Source organism: Netta rufina (assembly GCF_964035555.1).
Source record: "Netta rufina genome assembly, chromosome: 7".
Taxonomy (NCBI): Eukaryota; Metazoa; Chordata; class Aves; order Anseriformes; family Anatidae; genus Netta; species Netta rufina.
The window spans coordinates 10,447,895-10,468,211 of NC_140130.1; the positions used below are offsets into that span (position 1 = coordinate 10,447,895).

Consider the following 20,317-nt stretch of genomic DNA (forward strand, 5'->3'; position numbering starts at 1 on the left):
GCTAGTATCACTTCAAGCCTATGTCACCACTTAGTTTGGATGAAACACCTCAGTGGAATGAAATGAAGGGATGGTTAGGACAAAATGCATCTCAGAGAAAAAAAAAAAAAAAGAAAAAAAAAAGAAAAAAAAGTTTAATCGTTTAGCCTTATTTGAATATATAAATAAGTTCTAATTGTACCTAGATTGTGATTTAATAGATGGACATCACAAAAATGAAATGGAGGGGGAAATAAAGCTATTTCATACTGAACAGTAATTAGAAACTAAAGAAACTGAATAACTTAGGAAGCTTTCACATGATGCATAAATCAAAGATAGCCTTATAAGTCAGTGACATGTTGAAGTCTGTTGCATGTTTTATAAAGTGAGGCCCTTGTATAATAAATCTTAAGTTACAGAACTACAAAAAGAATATAAATCAAGCTAGTGATTCCACATCTTAAAAGCAGTTCTGAAGAAAAGACTCTTAATTTAGTCCAGTGCTTGATATCTGAAAGTATAAAACTATATATTTTTCCCTTAGTAAACAGAGATTTTGGTGCGTAGAGGTGTTAAAATAAGTACTTTGGAATTCTGCATTAATTCACTGTAAATTCTGTGAGACTTATTCTTTATTTTCCCTATGGAAAACAGAATCCAGAGTCATTCAGCTTTCATTTTAAGAAGTAGTCATAAACAAGAAATATTTTTAGCCCTTATTTCCACATTTTTTAGCTTAATAATGTAGTAATGTAGCACCTACATAATTTCAAGGTTGAGTGTTGCAATAATGTTATTAAAGATAAGTGAACGTCAATGTCTTTTCTTTAAACTTCACCTTTTGACTAAATTGAGATAAAAAGTCTCCCCAAAGCTTCAAGTGGAAAGCATTCTGACAATAGTTACAGATTTCATCATATGCTTAGTAAAATTACTAATTGTGTATAAAAAATCTGTGTGGAATAAGGAAGAAGCCCTAATAAGTGGATCTGACATGATATTACTGGTATTACAAGTTGGCATTACTTTTTCATGCCAAATTAAAGGCTTCAGTAAGTCAAATGTAGATAGGACCCAAATATCCTTTCCTAGTTTATATGGTGAATTTTGGTAGGCTTTTTATTCCTTCTCTTTTCATTCAAAGAAGAAGGAACATGTAGCTGACTGGGAGGCTGCAATGAAAGTGCCGTCTCGGCTTTACATTAGATGCCACAGAAGTTAGATTACTACCTCATGCAATCCCATACTATTTTTTAGTAACTTTAAAATGCTGTCCTTAATTAAAAATTAATAAATCCTTCCTTTTAGATTACCTAGCCAAAAAGTTCTTATCTCATTTTTCTCAGCCTTCTTTCTATCTCAATCTGACATCTGAAACACATTATTGTTACAATTCCCCCAACCATACTGCTTATACCAATCACAAGCTTGATTTCTAGTCCTATAACAAAGCATCTGCACTGTTTTTCACACAGAAAGGCTAAAAGTAGAATTCTAACCTAAATGCCACCCAGTGATGGTTGACATTCCTCTTCTTTTACTCCTGGAAAAAACGTGCATCCAAATTTTGTAAAGAGTAGTTTTCAAAAGCCACCATATGTTCACAAATAAGTCATTATTAATTTCAAGTACTATTTGTTTAAAGAAAGAGTGAGAAAGGCTGTAAGTTTTCAAGCATGCCTTTCTTTGGAGAATAAGTCATTAACTCCAGGAACATTGAGAAGAAAAGTCTTGTTTTTAATGATTTCTCAAACTAGAGTTGTTTCATTTGGTGGTCTGTCTCTATAGCTGGGATGGTGTCTTTTAATGCTTCCTCTAGGACCTTTGCAAAACGTAGTTGGTGAGCACTTTTAATGCCTTTTATGTCCACAGATAAGAAAATGCTTGGACATCTGCTTAATGAGTAGGCTAAGGCTCTATTAGTATCGTATGGTTCCGCACATCTCCCAGTCCTGGAGCACAATAATCCTGTCTGTGTATCACCAGTTCAGCAACATCTCTCGGCAGCCTGCCATCAGACAGCCATTTGCTTACCTATGTTGCTTGATGGGCTGGGTTCCTCTGTCAGGAGACAAGGCCTCTGGGAAAGACTGAGGGCCTGAAAAGCTAGACTCCATAACTTTGTCCAGAACAGGCCCAGGATGCCTATCTGGTTTGGAGTACTGTGGCACAGAGAACAAAATTAATTAATACATAAAAAACAAAATACATTGTTGATGTTATTCAGTCAGAACTGAAATTGGTTAGAAGTGCTAAAATACATTTTAAAATTAAATCAGGCACTGCAAATAATCCATTCACTATTTACATAAGCAAAGAGCACCGATACTTGTTATCCCCACTACCTTCTACACAGCAGAATACTGATATCTGCATTGGTAGCAGAATTACTGACTAATCTTCCCACAATGACAGGGAAGACTGATCCCTTTGAATAAAAGCCTACTTTTGTGTTTGTCCATGCAAGGACTGAGATCACAAAACACATCTCAGAGGATGTTCTGCACCTCCTTGTGTCCTTTGGTAATTTCAGTCAAATATTGCTTTCATCAATATGCATAACTATGAAAACCAAACCAAAACAGCTTTTGTATCATCAGATAAGTAAGAAAAACATTTGAATCCTATCTATAGCACCAGACATCCCTTTTGGACAAATCTGCGCCTGAAACTTTTGACCTGGGAGTATTTGTGCTAGTAATATCAGTGTAAACATAATTCTTCTTGTGATAGTCGTAGGCGTAGGGCAATCTCCGGGCACACAGTGAGACACAAAGATCTGTAAGACAGACACTGGACGTGAACAGGAATGGATTTTCTTCTTCCTGCTTTGTGATTCAACTGGAAATTCAGCAAAAAATTGTGTCTCTGATCCTGAATAGAGCCAGGAAGTCAAAGCTGCATTTTGGCTTGAAAGAAGAATCGGTGTTGTTCGTGGTTACTGGGCAGTATCTCAGAGATATGAGTGGTTAACCCACATTTCCACAGAGGTATGGAAAATATTGCACTTGCAGAGTTTTTATGCTGTGTTGTGATGACCTGCAATAAACATAATTGGTCTATTTTTCTTTAATCTATTTCTCTCTGCATTGAATTTGTATTTTTAGTACTAGATATATGTTATCTTTACAATAGGCTGGTACTGTGGATGCTATTACATGACTAAATATTTTAAAAAGAAAATACAACATAAACTAAAAAACAGAACAAAACAAAGATCACAGTGGAGAAGATAGTAAGATTTCTGCCACAGCACAGATCTTTTTCACAATTACTTTGTTGTCTAACAAAAGACGAAGGAAGAACTTAAAAATATATAATTATTTTCTGATTCCCATTTATTCTTATCTACATTTCTCATGAGTTCAGCAAAATCATAAAGAATGACATGATTACTCTCTTTTAACTGGGTTAAATGCAATTTCAGCACACCTACTCAAACTGCTCATGACCAGTTTACCAGTTTCTACTGATAAAATAACATCTCCAATTTTTTCTCCTGAGCTCTTCTCCCTTTTTCTGTTGGGTTAAATATCCACAGAAACAGGGCCAAAATAACTGCTTACATGCTTTTGAGAGCAAGGTGGCAATATGCAAAATGTTGCTGTGCACAAAGTAAACACAACCAAAATAATAAGAGGAAACATATTCCACTCATATTTCTTTCAGCTACTATGATCTTAGTTGTCACTTGTAACCATTATAGATAAAGTATTCAGACAGAAGTATGACTTCTAAGGTGCTCACGTCTGTGAAAGTTTTAAATTTCAATAGTTATTCTGCCAGCTGCAGAAGTGACACTGATTGCTGACCTGAATAAATCAATTCAGGCTATGTGAAAGATGGGTTGTTAGCACCAGGAAGCTGTTTCTCTTCTTTTTCGTGTTTGTTCATAATATTAAATTTAAGGTTCAAATGGCTCATAGGACCATGATTATGAAGTCCAGCACAGAGGGTACGTTGCGATGAGCTATGTCTTTTGCCACATCCACAGTTAGAGTGGATGTGGGCTGGAAGGATCGCATACAGAGTCTTTCTTCATTACATCTGAGGAAAAACAGGACCCCCGTGAGCTGGTTCTGACTAGCAAACAGCCCCAGATATCCAACACCCACCACTGCCCAGGTACAGGTGGCTCTTTCCCGCTAACCATTTCACTTAATCAATTTTCAGAAACACCACTTACCAATTACCACAACAGCTATAATGTTGATTACAATGATAAGGTGAATCACAATTTGAACTAAGGGTGCAAATATATGGAGAATTTGAACAATCGATGCAATTGGATTTATTTGGACGTATCACACATCATCCATAGACTTAAACACAGTTGGGTTTACTCTTCTGTAGTTTAACTGTAAATGCCACATCCCTTCTCTGAGACCTTCACCATGGATGAAAACATCTTCAGGTTTCTGGGAGAAGTATATGTGTACAGCAGCATCAGTCATTGCTCCCAGAAACAGGGTAGGGGATCACTACCCATCAGTATCTTGGTGGAGACTGTCCCACTGTCCCAAAGCCCAGTTCTCATCCAGGCTGCCCATCCTGAGCTGCCAAGCACACAGCCACTGTGGAGAATAAGCTGTGAAACACTTTCAAAGGACAGTTCCAGGAGGTTGGAAGCATCACTGAAAGCTTATCTGTATTATTATTTGTAACGGTTTTATTGTCTTCTTGGTTAATTATTTGTGCTTGTTTGAGCAATTACTGAGAAATGCTGATGCATATGGCTAAATAAATTAAAGAATAATGATAGCATTTAAAAATAAAAACGTTTTGCAAATTTTCAATTTTTCACGGTTTCATGGAGAAAACATCTGTTATGTACAATTACTCAAACTCTTTGACAATAAAATTCCAGCCCCTCCTAGTTAAAGCTAAACAAGTCTGCAATGACAGCCTGGGCAGGGAAGCAAGAAATCAGCCTCTGCCTCTGACCTGCTGTACCACTGTGAGCACATCATTTCCCTGCTCTACATCTTGGACTACTTCTAAAATTTAGGATCCATAGGTGACAAATGCTACAGGTGCTACAGAATAGCTAGACACTGTTGTCCTAGGCTTCTGCAAAACAGCTGCTCAGCCCCTCCAGCTTTTCTTCTCTCTTCCTCCTTGATTTTCCCTCAAATGATAATAATAATGATAATAATAATGATAATAATAATAAAGTCAATATATGCACACAACATTGAAAGAGAGGTGATGTGGAGATGCCAATTCAAAAAGGACTGAGAAGGCAGAGGGGGTTCAGCTTTAAATTACATTCAGAGAGCATTCCTCAGAGAGGTGAAGAGCCTTTTCTCGATGGGTTGGCATTGCAGAACCAACCTGTCAGCTGGAATATTTAACATCCTTACAGCTGTTCCCATATGTTATGTGCTCTGTTGCCAATGCTCTATACAGAGGTCAGTAAATTCAAGTTTGTCTATTTTGGCAGTTCTTCCAAGGTTGTCACAAGTTATTGAAATAGGAAATTTATTCTTGATCTCTGCTAATAAATCACATCATAACTCAGGCAAAAACACTCAGTGATTTTTTAAAAGAGTTAAATGTTTCTGTCTGGTGTTCAACTGATATTAATTGCATTTCTATCATAGTGACTAATATATATATATATATATATATTACTATCAGCAAAAGGCAACAAAGCACAAAAAAAGCATTTTGTCCTCTTGCTATAAGGATATCAGAAACCTGTACCCAATGACTGCAAGCTGTTAGAAACAAGTGTAGTGAAAAGTGAAACCATACACTACAGCATGAAAAGCATATTAGGCACCTCAGAGGGAAAGTGATGGGGAATTAATAGATCCACTTACTACCATGGGAGAAGGTATTAAAATCCACAAGGGTGAAAAAGGCCATGACAACTCTCAAAATCACAGAAGGAATGGAGGTGTGGCAAGCCTGCTGCTTTGCACCCCACCCCACTCCAGTATTTCAAGCTAGTTGTAATTGATGGAATGGCAGACTCAAACTCCTTGGAAACCTTTTGCTTCATCTATACTTACACTGTACATGTATTATCTAGCTTGTGTGCCAATGCCAGATGTTTGATGTGAATGTGCTTGGAGTAGCTCTGTGCTAAGAATGACTATACTGGTAAAAGATGGCTTGACCTGTTGTCTGGTTCATACTTGGCAGAGGCATGGTGCACAGCCTGGGTCTGGGTTTAAGTCCCTGATCGCTGCAGCAAACCTATTCTGTATTGCATGCCAGGTGGACCTATTCTTTCCCAACTTTATTACAGTGCTGTATGCTGGCATCATTCATTTAGGATATTTTTAGAGGGTCCAAAAATCGGAATGGTAACCTGTTAGTATTTACCAGAGCTCTTGAAGCACAGTTGCTGCAGAGCTTTAAGAGTTTTTATGTTTGCTGCTCTTCAGAGACTTTCTGGGAATGCTTTCAACAAAAAGAATAATGAACAGGAGTGTAAAGCCAAGTCTATACCTCCTTGTAGTAGGGGGCTACCTAAGGCTGCAACACCAGAGGCTTTGTTATTCCTACTCATGGTGCCTGACCTGTAGAATGCCACAATGTGGCTGTTCTCCCTCTCTTGTATTTATTCTGATTATCACGGAAAAGGAAGGAGAAAAAAAAATTAAAAAGCAACTTCTTAATTTAAGGGAGTTCTAAAAAGCCTGGTCATTTTTTTTTCCCCTGAATGTCCCCCTTTAAAAATAAAAATAAAAAATTGAATATCCAGTCTTCTTAAAAAAAACTAAAAGACCAATATTTCCATATGGATGGAACGGAGGAATGTCCTGCTCTTCCAATTCTTTTCTTAAATATTGCCCTTTGAAATAAGGATTCCCAACAAGGTAGCCCTTAGCTTAGGATGCAGCAGGAGAATTGAAGAGTGTTTTAAAATCAAACATTTGGATCTTTTAACCCTCTATGTGATTTTCATAATCACACCACTGCAAAGAAGCTTTAATTGGCAGAGGTGGGATATCACAGGGACTCAGGTCCAAAATTCTTTCCTTTTCCTTCTGCAGCAATCAAAACAGCTGCAAGCAAAATGAATTAGGCTAGAATAAAGTGGAAATTTATAATTTCAATACTTCATTCAAAAACAAAATGTGGGTTGCATGTTGTGTTTTTTTTTTTTTTTTTTCTTTTACAACAATTTTGATACATTTACATAGCTTCTCATTTAAAAGATTCAAAACGGGCTTTCCAACTAAATAACTTTTTTTTTTTTTTTTTTCCTCCTGAAGTCCAGTCAAGGTTAAAAGGGAAGAAAGGAATTATGAGGAGAAAAAGTACTCCCTTGAAATTGGTCAAGCTCTTTAAAACCCCAAACCACTTGAAAAACTATCTGCTATACCCTGGGTCTCAGGAACTATGTACAACTTCTTCCTAGGGCAACACAGCATTTGAAAAGACCTATGCACCTATTAGTAAATGTAGCAGACTCTGAGTGTAAATGTGAAAGCTCTTTCAGAATAGGCATCAGAATATTCATCAAGAATAAGAAATGTTTTTAGGTCTACACTAATACAGAGGAGAATAGAAAGCAAGGTGAAAAAAAATATGGAAGCATCACCAGGTCCATCATGCATAGGAGGGAAAAAAAAAAAAAAAGGAGAAACTTTTAGGGAAAGAGAATGGCAGTATACAAGCAAGACAGATTACCCATTTTAGAAGACCATATAGAACAGAAAAGGAAAAGAATTCCAGGATTTCATAAACCCAAACAACGCCTAACTGGATGACTAGCATCCAGAAAATAACTTTAATTTGTTTAAGTTTCTCTTGGCTCTTGGGAATAAAAAGAACCAAGATTTCTCCCCATGGTGGGGAGCTGCAGATGATCCTCATGGAGATCATACCCAGAGTGACTGCAGCACCTGCTCAGGTTTGAGCCAAGGGAAAGCTCTCCTCCCCTCACCAGAGCCTTGTCTCCTTTTCAAGCTGCAGATACACACAGGGCAGATCTCTGGTCTCTGATGGGGAGCCACTCAGACCCATTTCAAAGCTCTTTTCTGCTCTTCCTCCCTCCCCCCCCCCCTTTTTTTTTTCCTCCAATCTGCCAAGTTCTGTAAATATTTAATGAACTGCCTACATGCATTCCTGCACTAAAATCTTTCTAACAATAGAAATCATTATTGTCCTGCGCTGTTACTCTACATGCTGCACAAGGTCATTCTGCATTTCTTCCTTAGTATTTTTGCTCCCCAAAGGAAAATGCACTAATGGCAAGGATAAAACTGCTCCCTGCTAGCTGCCACGGGAACTAGAAAGCGGTGTTAATTACCAGCACTGAGAACTGCAGTCTGAACAGCATTAAAAGCTGAAAAGCAAATGTGGCTTAAAATAATAAAGAATAACAATTGTTTTCAATCTCTAATATTTGGAATCCACAGACTGCTGCTTCAGCCATTATAACTATTGTTATGGCAAAAGAAAAAGGCTTAAATAAAGCTTGTCGATGTGTTTGCTGGATGCTCAGAAGATACCAAGTAGTTCTTTGTGATGTTTGGTTGAAAAAATACTGCACTGAATTAGTGAAAAATGCCTGAGAACATATTCTTAGTGCTAACGAAGACCTACCTTGTATGTTAGAACAAAAGGATCACAAAAGCTCTTTACAACAAAAGCTCTTTACAACTTTACCTTCTGTTGACACCATCACAACCTAATAACACTCCCAACAGCTCGTTTTAGGGGAAAGAAGTAAACTATGACTGAATGAAAGTTAAAGAACTGCAGAAGGTTCCCTAAACTGTCACTGTGCTATTTTAGTGAAATTATCTTTCTACTTGAAAGGGTGCATTTTTCCTGAATCACAAAACATATGATGACTGCAAGGGTGCTTCTACGAAACAAAACTGCTCGTGAGCACAAGCAGTGCTTTAACAGCTCTTCTGTCACAGCATGGGGGCTCTGCTTACTCCAACTGGTTAAAAAGGCATTCATTTGATGTAAATGATGTAAACCTGGATTTGAGATATCTGTGGCTAAACGAGCATGAGTGCTCACTTTTTTATATTATAAAGTATAACTTATTCTAATTATTAAAATATTCTAATTTTGGTGTTGCTATCAAGATCATTATCCATTGTTTTAAAGGCTTTGTTCAGAAAAAAAAAAGGATCAGCATTCATACACATTCAGTGTATGAATGAGGGGAAGAGAACAGCATGCATTGGAAAGGAATTTGCATCAAGGGCTAAATAAATTAGCTGTCTTCAAGGTCCTTGTTTCATGCACTTTATGCATCTCATTATTGTGGGATTGTATTAATTTACAAATAACTTTATTGAAAACGTGGCTAAATACATTTTGAACTTAGTTTGGACAAACCAATCTCTTTCTAGTATCAAAAATCCCTTTATTTAACTCAAGACCCAGCCAAATGATACCATCTGCACTGTCTTCCTTGGGCACTAGTTAACCTGTACAAATTTAAGTCCAGATTTTGATTTTTTCTCTGAATTAACTGTGACAAGTTTCACGCAGGTTCATTAACATGTTGTACAGGAAAACTCAAAGTCACTCAAGATCAAAGTCCTCCACTTCACCTATAAACTATATTTATGAGCTAAGGTATTTTCCAACAGTAATTTCCAGTGCTGGATGCAAAACTAGGGGGCTCAGTGTGGTTTATTACATGAACAAAATACCCCAGGGCCCATCAAAGTAACTTACAAAAAATAAATAAAAAAAAATCCCTGCTTGGTGTTTTCTATTAACAGGCCTGATAGAAAACATTTTATGAAAGAGGTGAGAATTCTTGTTCCCATTGCTCAGATGCTAACAGCAACATGACGATGTGCTGCCATCAGCAGCAGGAACACAGCCAGGCTATTAAGTGTTGTAGCTGGCAGGATTACTTACATTTTGCAGCTGGACTCGGCTTTGTGCCATACACTCTGACTTTGCCATCATGCTGGAAGCATTTAGGCTGTAGGTTTTCCTGTTCTGTGTTTCTTTCAGCTGTTCATGAATTTGCTTTGTTTGTTTCCTGCAGAGAGAAATAAAATTCATGTAAGGAAGAGCTAGTTTGAACTACTACTATTAGCTATGATATTTATATAACCATGGTTCTCTCTGTTCAAAACTTCATTGCATTGGATTAAGCAGCTGGCCTAATTGAGTAGTCTAATATTTCAATGCAATGGTCATTTTCCGGAGAGTCTTAAGAAAGGAAAAAAAAAAAAAAAAAAAAAAAAGAGCTTCTCTGTTTAAAATGTCTTTTATACTCAACTTACTATAATAGCATGCTAGTTGTTTTAGTGCAGATTTTTGAAAGAAAGATAATTTATTGCATATTTAACAATAGCTTGCATGTGGGCCTGAATATTAAAAAAGCATTTTACTTGAACTTGGAAAGAGATTTTGGAAAACACAGCAGGCATTCACCCCTATTGGTTATAAAAAGTGTCAAACATTTCTGCTAGTAGCGTTAGACTTGACCTAGTGTCTTGCATACACTGGCCAGCAGCAGCACTGCTTTGCTATGCTGCACACAGCTTTTGGACAGCAATTGGTGCTGAGCCAAATTTCAGGAGGAAGTAAGTGATTTCAAGGAAGCGTAGATAAGAAATAAAGGAAAAACAAACAATGTTTTCTCCATTCTGAATTTGAAATTCTAGCAAAAAGGCTTCACTAAAATTTTGAAAAAGTTCTGATGATTTGCTGCTGAAAGCATCATGACATGATAATTTTCATAAAATTCCAGAGGAAATTCATGACAGCAGCTCTAGAGTATGTATGATTGAGCACTGGACTTTGGGAATCTCTTCTGCACATACAATAATCTTAGAATTTAATCAGGAAAAAAAAATTATGCAATCTTGGAACTCTAATTTGGGTTTATTTGGAAAATATGGGTTTTGAGTTCTTTCTGCATTTATAAACACACGAAAGTTAATTGGAATATTCAGTACTTCATTGCTGTATTTTTCAACATTACAATTGAGATTTCAGCATGGAATTTACTGAGAAAAACAATCTAATAATTAGTTTCACTTAATTTTTATGCAACCTAACATTAATATTAGGTTAATGCATATTCATTTTGCCAAAAAACAGGATGCACAGTTATAAAACCAGAAATTATTAATAATTCAAAGTTATTAATATATTTATATATTTGTTTTCAAAACAAATGATCCTTATGTCTTCTACTTTACAGACACTCTGCAATAAAGTGTTATCTCAGCAAGAAAATAAAGTCACCAGTCATCTATAAAATCCAGCTGTAAAGAGCAGCACATTTTCTTTTTACTGTGCTCTCCCCTCTGTTGCTAACACTTACTTTCTTGATTACTCTGAAAGGAATAATTGGAAGGTCATAGTGTTTAATTAAAGTTCTGAACTTCCTCAGATGGAATATATTCCAAAAAGAAGGACTTTTTAATACAATGATGCATAGGGAATTGCATATTTCTAGCAGCAGGTATTTCACAATTGTTAGACTAAGAAAAACAGAGTCAGTTTCTTCATATAAACATCTTTCCCCCTGGACCATACGACATTCTGTTAGTAATATTTTACTGTTTGATATATCAAGTTAAGCCCAAAGATTATCCTCCACACAGGAGGGATGCTTTGATAACTTGTAAGCATGATGAAGATACCTCTGCCTGATGAAAAAGTCCTGAAAATCTGTTGATTAAATGCTGCTAACACATGATAAGGGTTGATTCATTTTACATTTGCAGTTTTTTACACCCTTAAGACACTGGGCAATGTCAAAGATACAATATTGTCTTATGTGGTCTCTATACAACCAAGCTTATGTGGGCCATGAGCTTCACATGGGTGAGCAGATCAAGAGGGACAAGCAAAATGCTTCCCTTAGTGTCCAATGACTGGGAACTGTCCCAGTGCAATCCATAGTGAAGGTGAGCCTGGTATTGAGCCTCTAAGAGAACCATGGAATAACTGGTCACCTGCTGAAGTTTGAGTCAAGGCAGTGGCACAAAACCAACATGCAGATGGATGTATGGCTACAGTGCATCTCCTAGGATTTTGAGGGAATGGAGCTAATGACAAAAGGGGGAAATATAGGGAACAAAATCTCACCAGCAGTGAGAGCATTTAGGAAAATCTCTTCAAAGGCAAGAGATGTTGCAGTGTTACTTCAATCTTCTTTAACTTCTGTCATCTCCAGCTATTTCTACATATCCACAGCTTCTCCACCTCCTGCCTTGGACTGGGCAAACCCTACTACCTTACTTGCCTGCCAGTGCTCATGATCTTCATGGATTCTGATATGGAGAACACTTGTTGAAACTTTCCATGAAGGTAGTAGTGTCAGGCCAATCAAGACATTTACTTTTTGGACAGTTTGTCAGATGGAACCGCAGCCAGGGACGTAGGGATTAGCATCTTAAAATTGCTGTGCTTCACATGTTTGAAAAGATCTCATGACAGAACCGAGGTGCCTATTTTCTCAATACTCTTCAAACTTCAGATCCCAGAATTGGGCGTAAGCACACTTCAACTCTTCTTAGTAACTCTTAGCTATAATATTTATAATGCAGATAAAAAAAAAAAATAATAGTAAAAAGAAGAAACCCAAAATATGAACCACGACAGTCCTGTGAGTGCATTTTTGAAGGATTATTTCTACTCATTATTTTTAAAAATAGCTCTCCCTACCACCTCATCAAAACTGGTATTTGGAAGGCTGTTCCAACCCAGCTCTTCACTATTCCCTAGAACACTGCAAAACCAAGAGGAACACAGCTAAAAGAAAATTGACGAGAGGGACATTTTATTCACAGTATGCTCAGTTGTTGATGGTATGTTCTTCCAACTGGCATTCCCAGTCTGCTTTTCCTGAATTCATCAGCAAAAAAACTCATCCCTTTCCAGGAAGGACAGGAACACCTTATTCTTTCTCTCTTTCATTCTTCTGCAAATCTAAAATAAATAATGACATTTCTAATTATATGGAAATATGGCTGTCCCTGCTCACAATTTAAACTGCAACCGAGAGAAACTGTCCTGCAACAGCACTCTCCTAGCTAATGTCATTGTCGAAAGAACGACTAAATGAAATCCCTCAAGACAGAACAGGTAAGAGAGTTTAGACAGAACATGTACCACTGAGATTTGAAGAGAAGGGTGAAAAAAAAGGCTTGGTGACTTTTCCAGTGTGTTTTTTTTTTTTTTTTCCTTTTCTTGATAGAAATGCCAAAACATTTTTTTGGCAGTACCTCTCATCATAGTAGTATGATAAATGCTTCTGATAGTAGCATCTCATTTCCTACCCATTAGAATAAATTTAAAATAGAAACAGGGTCGGTGAGTGGCGTTTGGGGATTCAGATAAACACCCAAGCTTTTAAATAGTGGAAACCTCCACATTTTTGATGCTCAGTCAAATGCTCACCATTACTAACTTCATACAGGTTATTTTATATTATTAATATTTTTACATTAATTTATATTGATATGCATTCTCTCATTAGCTCCCATTGGAACAGGAATGAGGAATGACAATCATACAGAAAATATTTATAAATACAGTGGCATTGGCATGCATGTCATGTAATTGCTATGACGTTTGTGCAACTCAAATTATACACAAAAGAATAAATATTAAAAAAGAATGTTCAGTTGCAGAGATAAACAAAACAGAATAGAAAGTATATCACTTGAAAATTGTTTAGTACACTACATGATTCCATCTTATTTTATAGTTCAATGTTCTTGTGCATTAGAGATACTCAGTTACACAACTTTGATCAGCAGCTTACCACTATTAGCTAAAGGTTATAGTTATCTACAGAAAACTTATATGTTCATGCATTTCTAACTTTTACCTTTATTCCCAGCATACAGAAACAAGAGGGACATTAAGGAATATGAAACTAAATGCAAAAACCCTTTATTGTCAAAATTAGGAAGTGATTATTGTGCTGATAATAAAAGGCACAAAATTATTATTGTCAAGAAAAAGAACTGGAAAGGTCACAATCGCTTCTTTCCTGCTATCAGAAAATAGAAAGAAGAACATGTAATACTTCTATTTACTTTTTTTGTTGTTGTTGTTGCCAGTTTTTGATTTACATAATCTACCCATGGAGAACTGTTCTAGCCTGTCAAGAAATAATGACTGCTTCAAAAAGAGGGAAAAAACTGAAGAAGTGGAAAGCCGTAAAAAAAAGACAAAAGCTAAAAAATATATTAAAAAAAAAAAGGAAAAAAAAAAAAAAAAAAAAGAAAAAAGAAAAGAACACACTAGACAAAGGCTCTTACTTTGTTTTGAAGTAGAACACTGCACAAAGCATGCCCACTACGACTATGCCAAAGACGATACAGGAAATAGACAGCACTTGGCGCTGGTACACTTCTTCACTCTCTGTGAACAACAAAATTGAGAATTATGAAGGCATCAGAAAACAGTATTTGTGAAGAGTAGATTTCAGCACAACATGCTTTCACATGCTTTTTCATGCTTTGATGGACAAACGTGAAATTTTGGAGGTCTAAGTCGGCCAGATCCTCAACAGAATGGATGCTTCTCTGAACCTCTCATCTAGATAAAATTCATAGAGCTGTGGTCTCCTAGAAAAGTTTTAGAAAATGGTTCCCAAACACGTTAAAAGATACATAACCATAAAACCCAGGAAAATTTAATATTTTCTCTGCCCTAAATGTTTTTTTCCAGCTCCACTGTCAATAGAATAAAAAACGCTGCAACCATGGAGTTTTACTGGCTTAAGGCAAGATCCATCAGAGCTCTCGTAAGGTCCCATAAGACTCAGTTCATTTTCTGCTACGAAAAAAATGCATGTTTTATTTTCAAAGAATGGTGATTACAATGTCTTGCTCCCATGTCATTCCCTGTATTTGGAGCTAATGCACAACATACCACAGTGAAAAAAAAAAAAAAAAATCAACTTGGATGGAATCCAAGGAATGCTATGCTACAATGCATCAGACATTGCTTTCATGGGAATCTCTAGTTTTTGAAGTAATTTCCTTAATACATCTCATCATCTTCTAATTAATTTCAAAACAGGAACAGAATGGAAGTTAAAAAAAAGAAAAAGCTAAAAAAAAAAGAGAAAACACTCATTCATGACAGCAGACAGAAACTGATAGGCAACTGGAGTTTCACACACTGAATTTATCAACAGCTCCGTGTTATATTTTATTTTTATTATTTCAGCTCCTTGTTTAGTCTGAAGTGCTATCATGCTAAATAGATTGTATCATAATCTGTCTCCAAACATACAACATATAAAATAATCTTTTTATTCATATGTTTGAGGTGGAAAACAAACATGTCAGATTATCAAAGCACAGCATAAACACTGTACACTGATAAAACTACATTTCCTCTCTAGGTCAGAGATCTTCAGTGCAGACCCCTGTTAACAAGAATACCAGACTCATGTGTCAAGTAGGTGACAGTAACTCCAAGTTCTAGGTTCGTAAGGCTCAGTTTTTTAAGAAGAAAAGAATGTAAGGCAACATCAAGGTCTATCTGGGCAAATATTGAAAAAATTAGCACCTAATTGGAATGTCAGTCTAATACCAACTTTCTTTATTACTATGACTGAATACTATGTACAGTTTCCTGATCAGTACTAATTATTAATTTCTCAAGAAAAAATATACAGACTACCCCAGTACTGTTAGGAAACACTTGGAATCTTATTCATTTGTCTCTAATAGAAGGGCCAGTTCCACTTCATAAGCTATTTCAAATAAAATTACAAGTACCAAATCTTTGTTTCTTAGCTACTTCTTTACTTGCTCTCTCAAAGAGCAATGCAATAATTCAGAACATTCCTGATAACATATCAACAAATCTGATTCCAATAGAGCTTTAGTCCCATTCCTCACTACATGAACAAAATTTGGATCTAGACAGTAAATCCTTATTGGTAGTGAACTAAATGTCTGGGGTTTCTTGCTTCTTTTTTTGTTTGTTTTTAATAGCCTTTCTGAACACAGTTATCCCCCTTCCATTTCCATTACAGTACATAAAAGACTGCAAAAAAAACTTGCAAGTTTTGAATCATGAAATGTTGAGGTGGATCACACTGCAAATCATTAAATAATTGTTCAGTTCTGTAATTGCTCATCTATTCTGACTGAATACCAATATCAACACCTTCTGCCTAAAATCGCAAATAAAACATATGTACTTATAAACTGTGATGTTACTTAGACATTACCTATCATTAAAACAAACATACATTTGGGTTAAAAGAAATTGATATAAATTGTGACAAAAAGCTCAAATTTCTTTTTCTGTTAACCTAGGTATTCATTAAAAACTTTATTTCTTTTGTGACTTTGTCAAGAAATGGTGCGTTTCATGCAGCTATGACCTTTTGTCAGTCCTGACTAGCTATCATTGTCTTGTTAAAGATGCTTTAGAATATATTTTACCAAGATAAAAGCACTTCAGAGACTGGACAATATTATCTTGCTCAAACAACTAGGTGAAGATTTAAGTCTCTTGTATAGTCTGCTTAATCCCCATCACTGGTTTTCAACACATACTGAACAATGCTTTCTTTACTTTTTTGTTTATTCTGTATAGTGCGTATTTAAATAACTAGTTATTGATTAACTATACTCCATTTCTTAGAAAGCTTTGTTCATTTTTTACATCCTTTAAATCCGTGTTTGTGTATTGGACTCCACCATTTTTTGTCTCCAACATCTTAAAATATAATCAGTTTAGCATTTTTCCATTCTCTAGTCTTCCACTTTTTTTTTTTTTTTTTTTTTAAGAAAAAATGCTAAACAAAAACAAAAGCAAATATCACCATCCTATTGATGGAAATTTCATCTGCATCTCTTTGCAAACTTTCATGGTCTACTCATTGCTATGATTTAACCCCACCATTGCTCTAAACGCATATAGCTGAGATCTCCTCTAGCTGAGGGGTACAGAATAGGGCCTTTAAATCTAACACAATAAACCAGAGGGTTATAGCTGAGTTTTGCTAAGCACTATTGTTCTCACAGAACAGGACACTGATGAAATTCAATGTGCAAAAAAGAGAACTGAAAATTACTTCTGCTTAGCTATATATGTGCATCAAACTATGAACACATGTATTTACATACTGAAACAAACTTCCAAGATAATCTAAAATGTGAGTGAAATTATATGTCTCTTTATTCACAGATATTCATACATTCCTTGTGAAATAGATCACCTTAATTACATTCTGTTGAAATAAACACTAGGGAGAGGACTCCTCATTTAATAAGCATCCAAGAAAACTTTTCAGGTAAAAAAAAACAAAATATAAACTGACGTGGATATTCATAGATTACCCAGCTAAGGAATTAAGGTTACAGAAAATAAACTCCATCAAGCATTCAAATTATACCTATACAAACAAATCCAAACCAACAAAAATACAACCACAGAAAACAGTGCTGAAAAATAGTAAACTGTTTAGATTCAGACTATTTTGTTTAGTGAAAATTATGGAAAGAATGATCTTTCCAGAACACCAAGACAAACTCACATGGGACATTAAGCCTCTTAGAAAGGTCAGTTCTTGTAGGCAAGCCCTCATTCTCCATGTGCATTGCTACACGTCTGGTGCAGTTTTGTTTACACTATTGATTCTTTCTTTTCATTTTCATTCTGGCAACAAACTTGTCTTGCCCTTCGCCTCTGTCCCATCATCCTACTGAGCCTGAATTTAAACTTCTCATTACCTTAACTGCTCCTTCTTCTAAGCTTATTTCACACATTTCCTACTGTAATAAAATACAAAATTAACTATTGGTGACCCATGGAAGCAATATTTCTTCCAGCACTCAGAGCACAGTCAAATTTCATCTGTGTGTCAATGAAAAAAAAAGTACATGTCATATTCCAGGTGCTAGGTTTCTTTTTGATTCCCTTGCTCTTTAAAATTTACTCGTAAAGGCTGTCATCTGTCTGCTTTATGCATGTGGAAAGACCCACTGAAGCATATGCATAAGACTTTAAAGGATAAAAAGTGTAGGACAGACATTTTTCTTATGACTGTTACTTCTAAAGGATATAGTGGTTTTGTTGTATAAACAAACTGAAACCTGCCACTTCTTTGTAACTTTACTATAAAAGGAAAAACACTGATAGAGCATCCTTGAGAAGTATATATTTCTAGCCATATGACTGAAGAAAAAATAATTCAGTTATCTAAAACAGATTATGTTAGTTTTATTAGCCACTAAATCCACAATGTCATTACCAGCTGTAATCAGCTGATCCTCTAACTTCTACAGTCTATTTTCTGAATTTGTTGAAATTTCTTGGGAACTTATTTCAGATACAAATAACTGCATTGTGGCCTAAAGAAAATTATAACAAAGCAAAAATAATAACTTTTTTATACCTCACAAGCATCATTTGCCACTTACAGGACCCTTATTGGTGTACTGTATCCTCAGAGGGCTCTGCAGAAGTCCTAAATACAATAGAGGAAGACTACATGGAAACTCCATTCACATCAAAATTTCCCATAAAATATGGATTACCATAAATTACAAGACAAGAGATTAGTTAAGAGCATATTTCTCAATATACTTATATTTATGTGCAACAAATGTTGAACTATATAAGGCATTCTAAATTTAACTCATGAAGAGAATAAAAAAAACCTTGCATGTTCCACAGAACAATCTGCGATTGCCTCAGAATCACTTTCAGCTCTCCCAAGAGTTTTCCCTGTTCTTTCACTTGCAAAAACCTACCATACAGACATACTGCCATATGTTGTGGCTTGTTCTAAGGCAGAATGATTTATCAGTTGAGATGTGAAAAGCCACAATTCAGAAATTTCTTTGACCTTAGGTATAAGGAAGATCCTTCTTCTTTCTGTAATCATGAGGATAATATTGCCTCTCCTATTTCAGCAAATAGAGTAATAAACTTTAATAAACATCTTCACCTCTAAAATAATGAATTCTAATAATGAAAATATATAAAACAGTTAAAACTGCCCCAGATAAGTCTGTTCCAATTTCTTTAAGGGCATAGAAAGTCGTAGCCTGCCTGCTGTGCGGCAGGCAGGCTACGACTTGGTTGCCATCACGGAGACGTGGTGGGACCACTCTCATGACTGGAGTGCTGCAATGCCTGGCTATAAGCTCTATAGAAGGGACAGGCAGCATAGAAGGGGTTGTGGTGTGGCTCTCTATATTAGAGAGTCTTTCGAGGTTGTAGAACTCGAGGTTGGGAATGACAAGGTCGAGTCCCTTTGGGTTAGGATCGGCAGGGACAACAAGGCTAGTGGTCGGGGTCTGCTATAGACCGCCGAACCAGGATGAGGAGACGGATGAGGAATTCTACAGGCAGCTGACAGAGGTTGCAAAATCGTCAGCTCTTGTACTCGTGGGGGACTTCAACTTCCCTGACATATCCTGGAAGCACAACACAGCCCTGAGAAAGCAGTCTAGGAGGTTTCTGGAGAGCGTGGAAGATAGCTTCCTGACGCAGCTGGTTAGTGAACCTACCAGGGGTGGTGCCCCGCTAGACCTTCTCTTCACAAACAGAGAAGGACTGGTGGAGGACGTGATCGTCGGGAGCTGTCTTGGGCAGAGTGACCACGCAATGGTGGAGTTCACTATTCTTGGTGAGGCCAGGAAGGGGACCAGTAAAACCGCTGTATTGGACTTTCGGAGGGCTGACTTTGAGCTGCTCAGGACACTGGTTGGTGGAGTCCCTTGGGAGGCGGTTCTGAAGGGCAGAGGAGTCCAGGAAGGCTGGGCGCTCTTCAAGAGGGAAGTCTTAATGGCGCAGGAACGGTCTGTCCCCACGTGCCCAAAGACGAGCTGGCGGGGAAGAAGACCGGCCTGGCTCAACAGAGAATTGTGGCTTGATCTTAGGAGGAAAAAGAGAGTTTATAAGCTTTGGAAAAGTGGGCAGGCCACTAAGGAGGACTTTAAAGAAGTAGCGAGGCTGTGCAGGGACAAAATTAGGAAGGCCAAAGCTCATCTGGAGCTCAATCTGGCTACTGCCGTTAAAGATAACAAAAAACGTTTCTATAAATACATCAACACAAAAAGGAGGACTAAGGAGAATCTCCATCTTTTACTGGATGCGGGGGGAAACTTAGTTACAAGAGATGAGGAAAAGGCGGAGGTGCTCAATGCCTTCTTTGCCTCAGTCTTTAGCGGCAATACCAGTTGTTCTCTGGATACTCAGTACCCTGAGCTGGTGGAAGGGGATGGGGAGCAGGATGTGGCCCTCACTATCCATGAAGAACTGGTTGGTGACCTGCTACGGCACTTAGATGTGCACAAGTCGATGGGGCCGGATGGGATCCACCCAAGGGTACTGAGGGAACTGGCAGAGGAGCTGGCCAAGCCACTATCCATCATTTATCAACAGTCCT

At 36.9% G+C, this 20,317-nt stretch overlaps 1 protein-coding gene across 1 annotated transcript in view; it reads right to left on the minus strand.

Moving 5' to 3' along the window:
* NRG3 (neuregulin 3) overlaps positions 1–20,317 on the minus strand; it is a gene marked incomplete at both ends in the record, with an annotated part of 405,794 nt that overhangs the window by 12,592 nt on the left and 372,885 nt on the right. Inside the window, 3 exons of the mRNA XM_084289993.1 lie at positions 2,017–2,144; positions 9,835–9,961; positions 14,211–14,313. Coding sequence (XP_084146119.1) covers positions 2,017–2,144; positions 9,835–9,961; positions 14,211–14,313 — 358 coding nt within the window. The remainder of the gene's footprint in view (positions 1–2,016; positions 2,145–9,834; positions 9,962–14,210; positions 14,314–20,317) is intronic.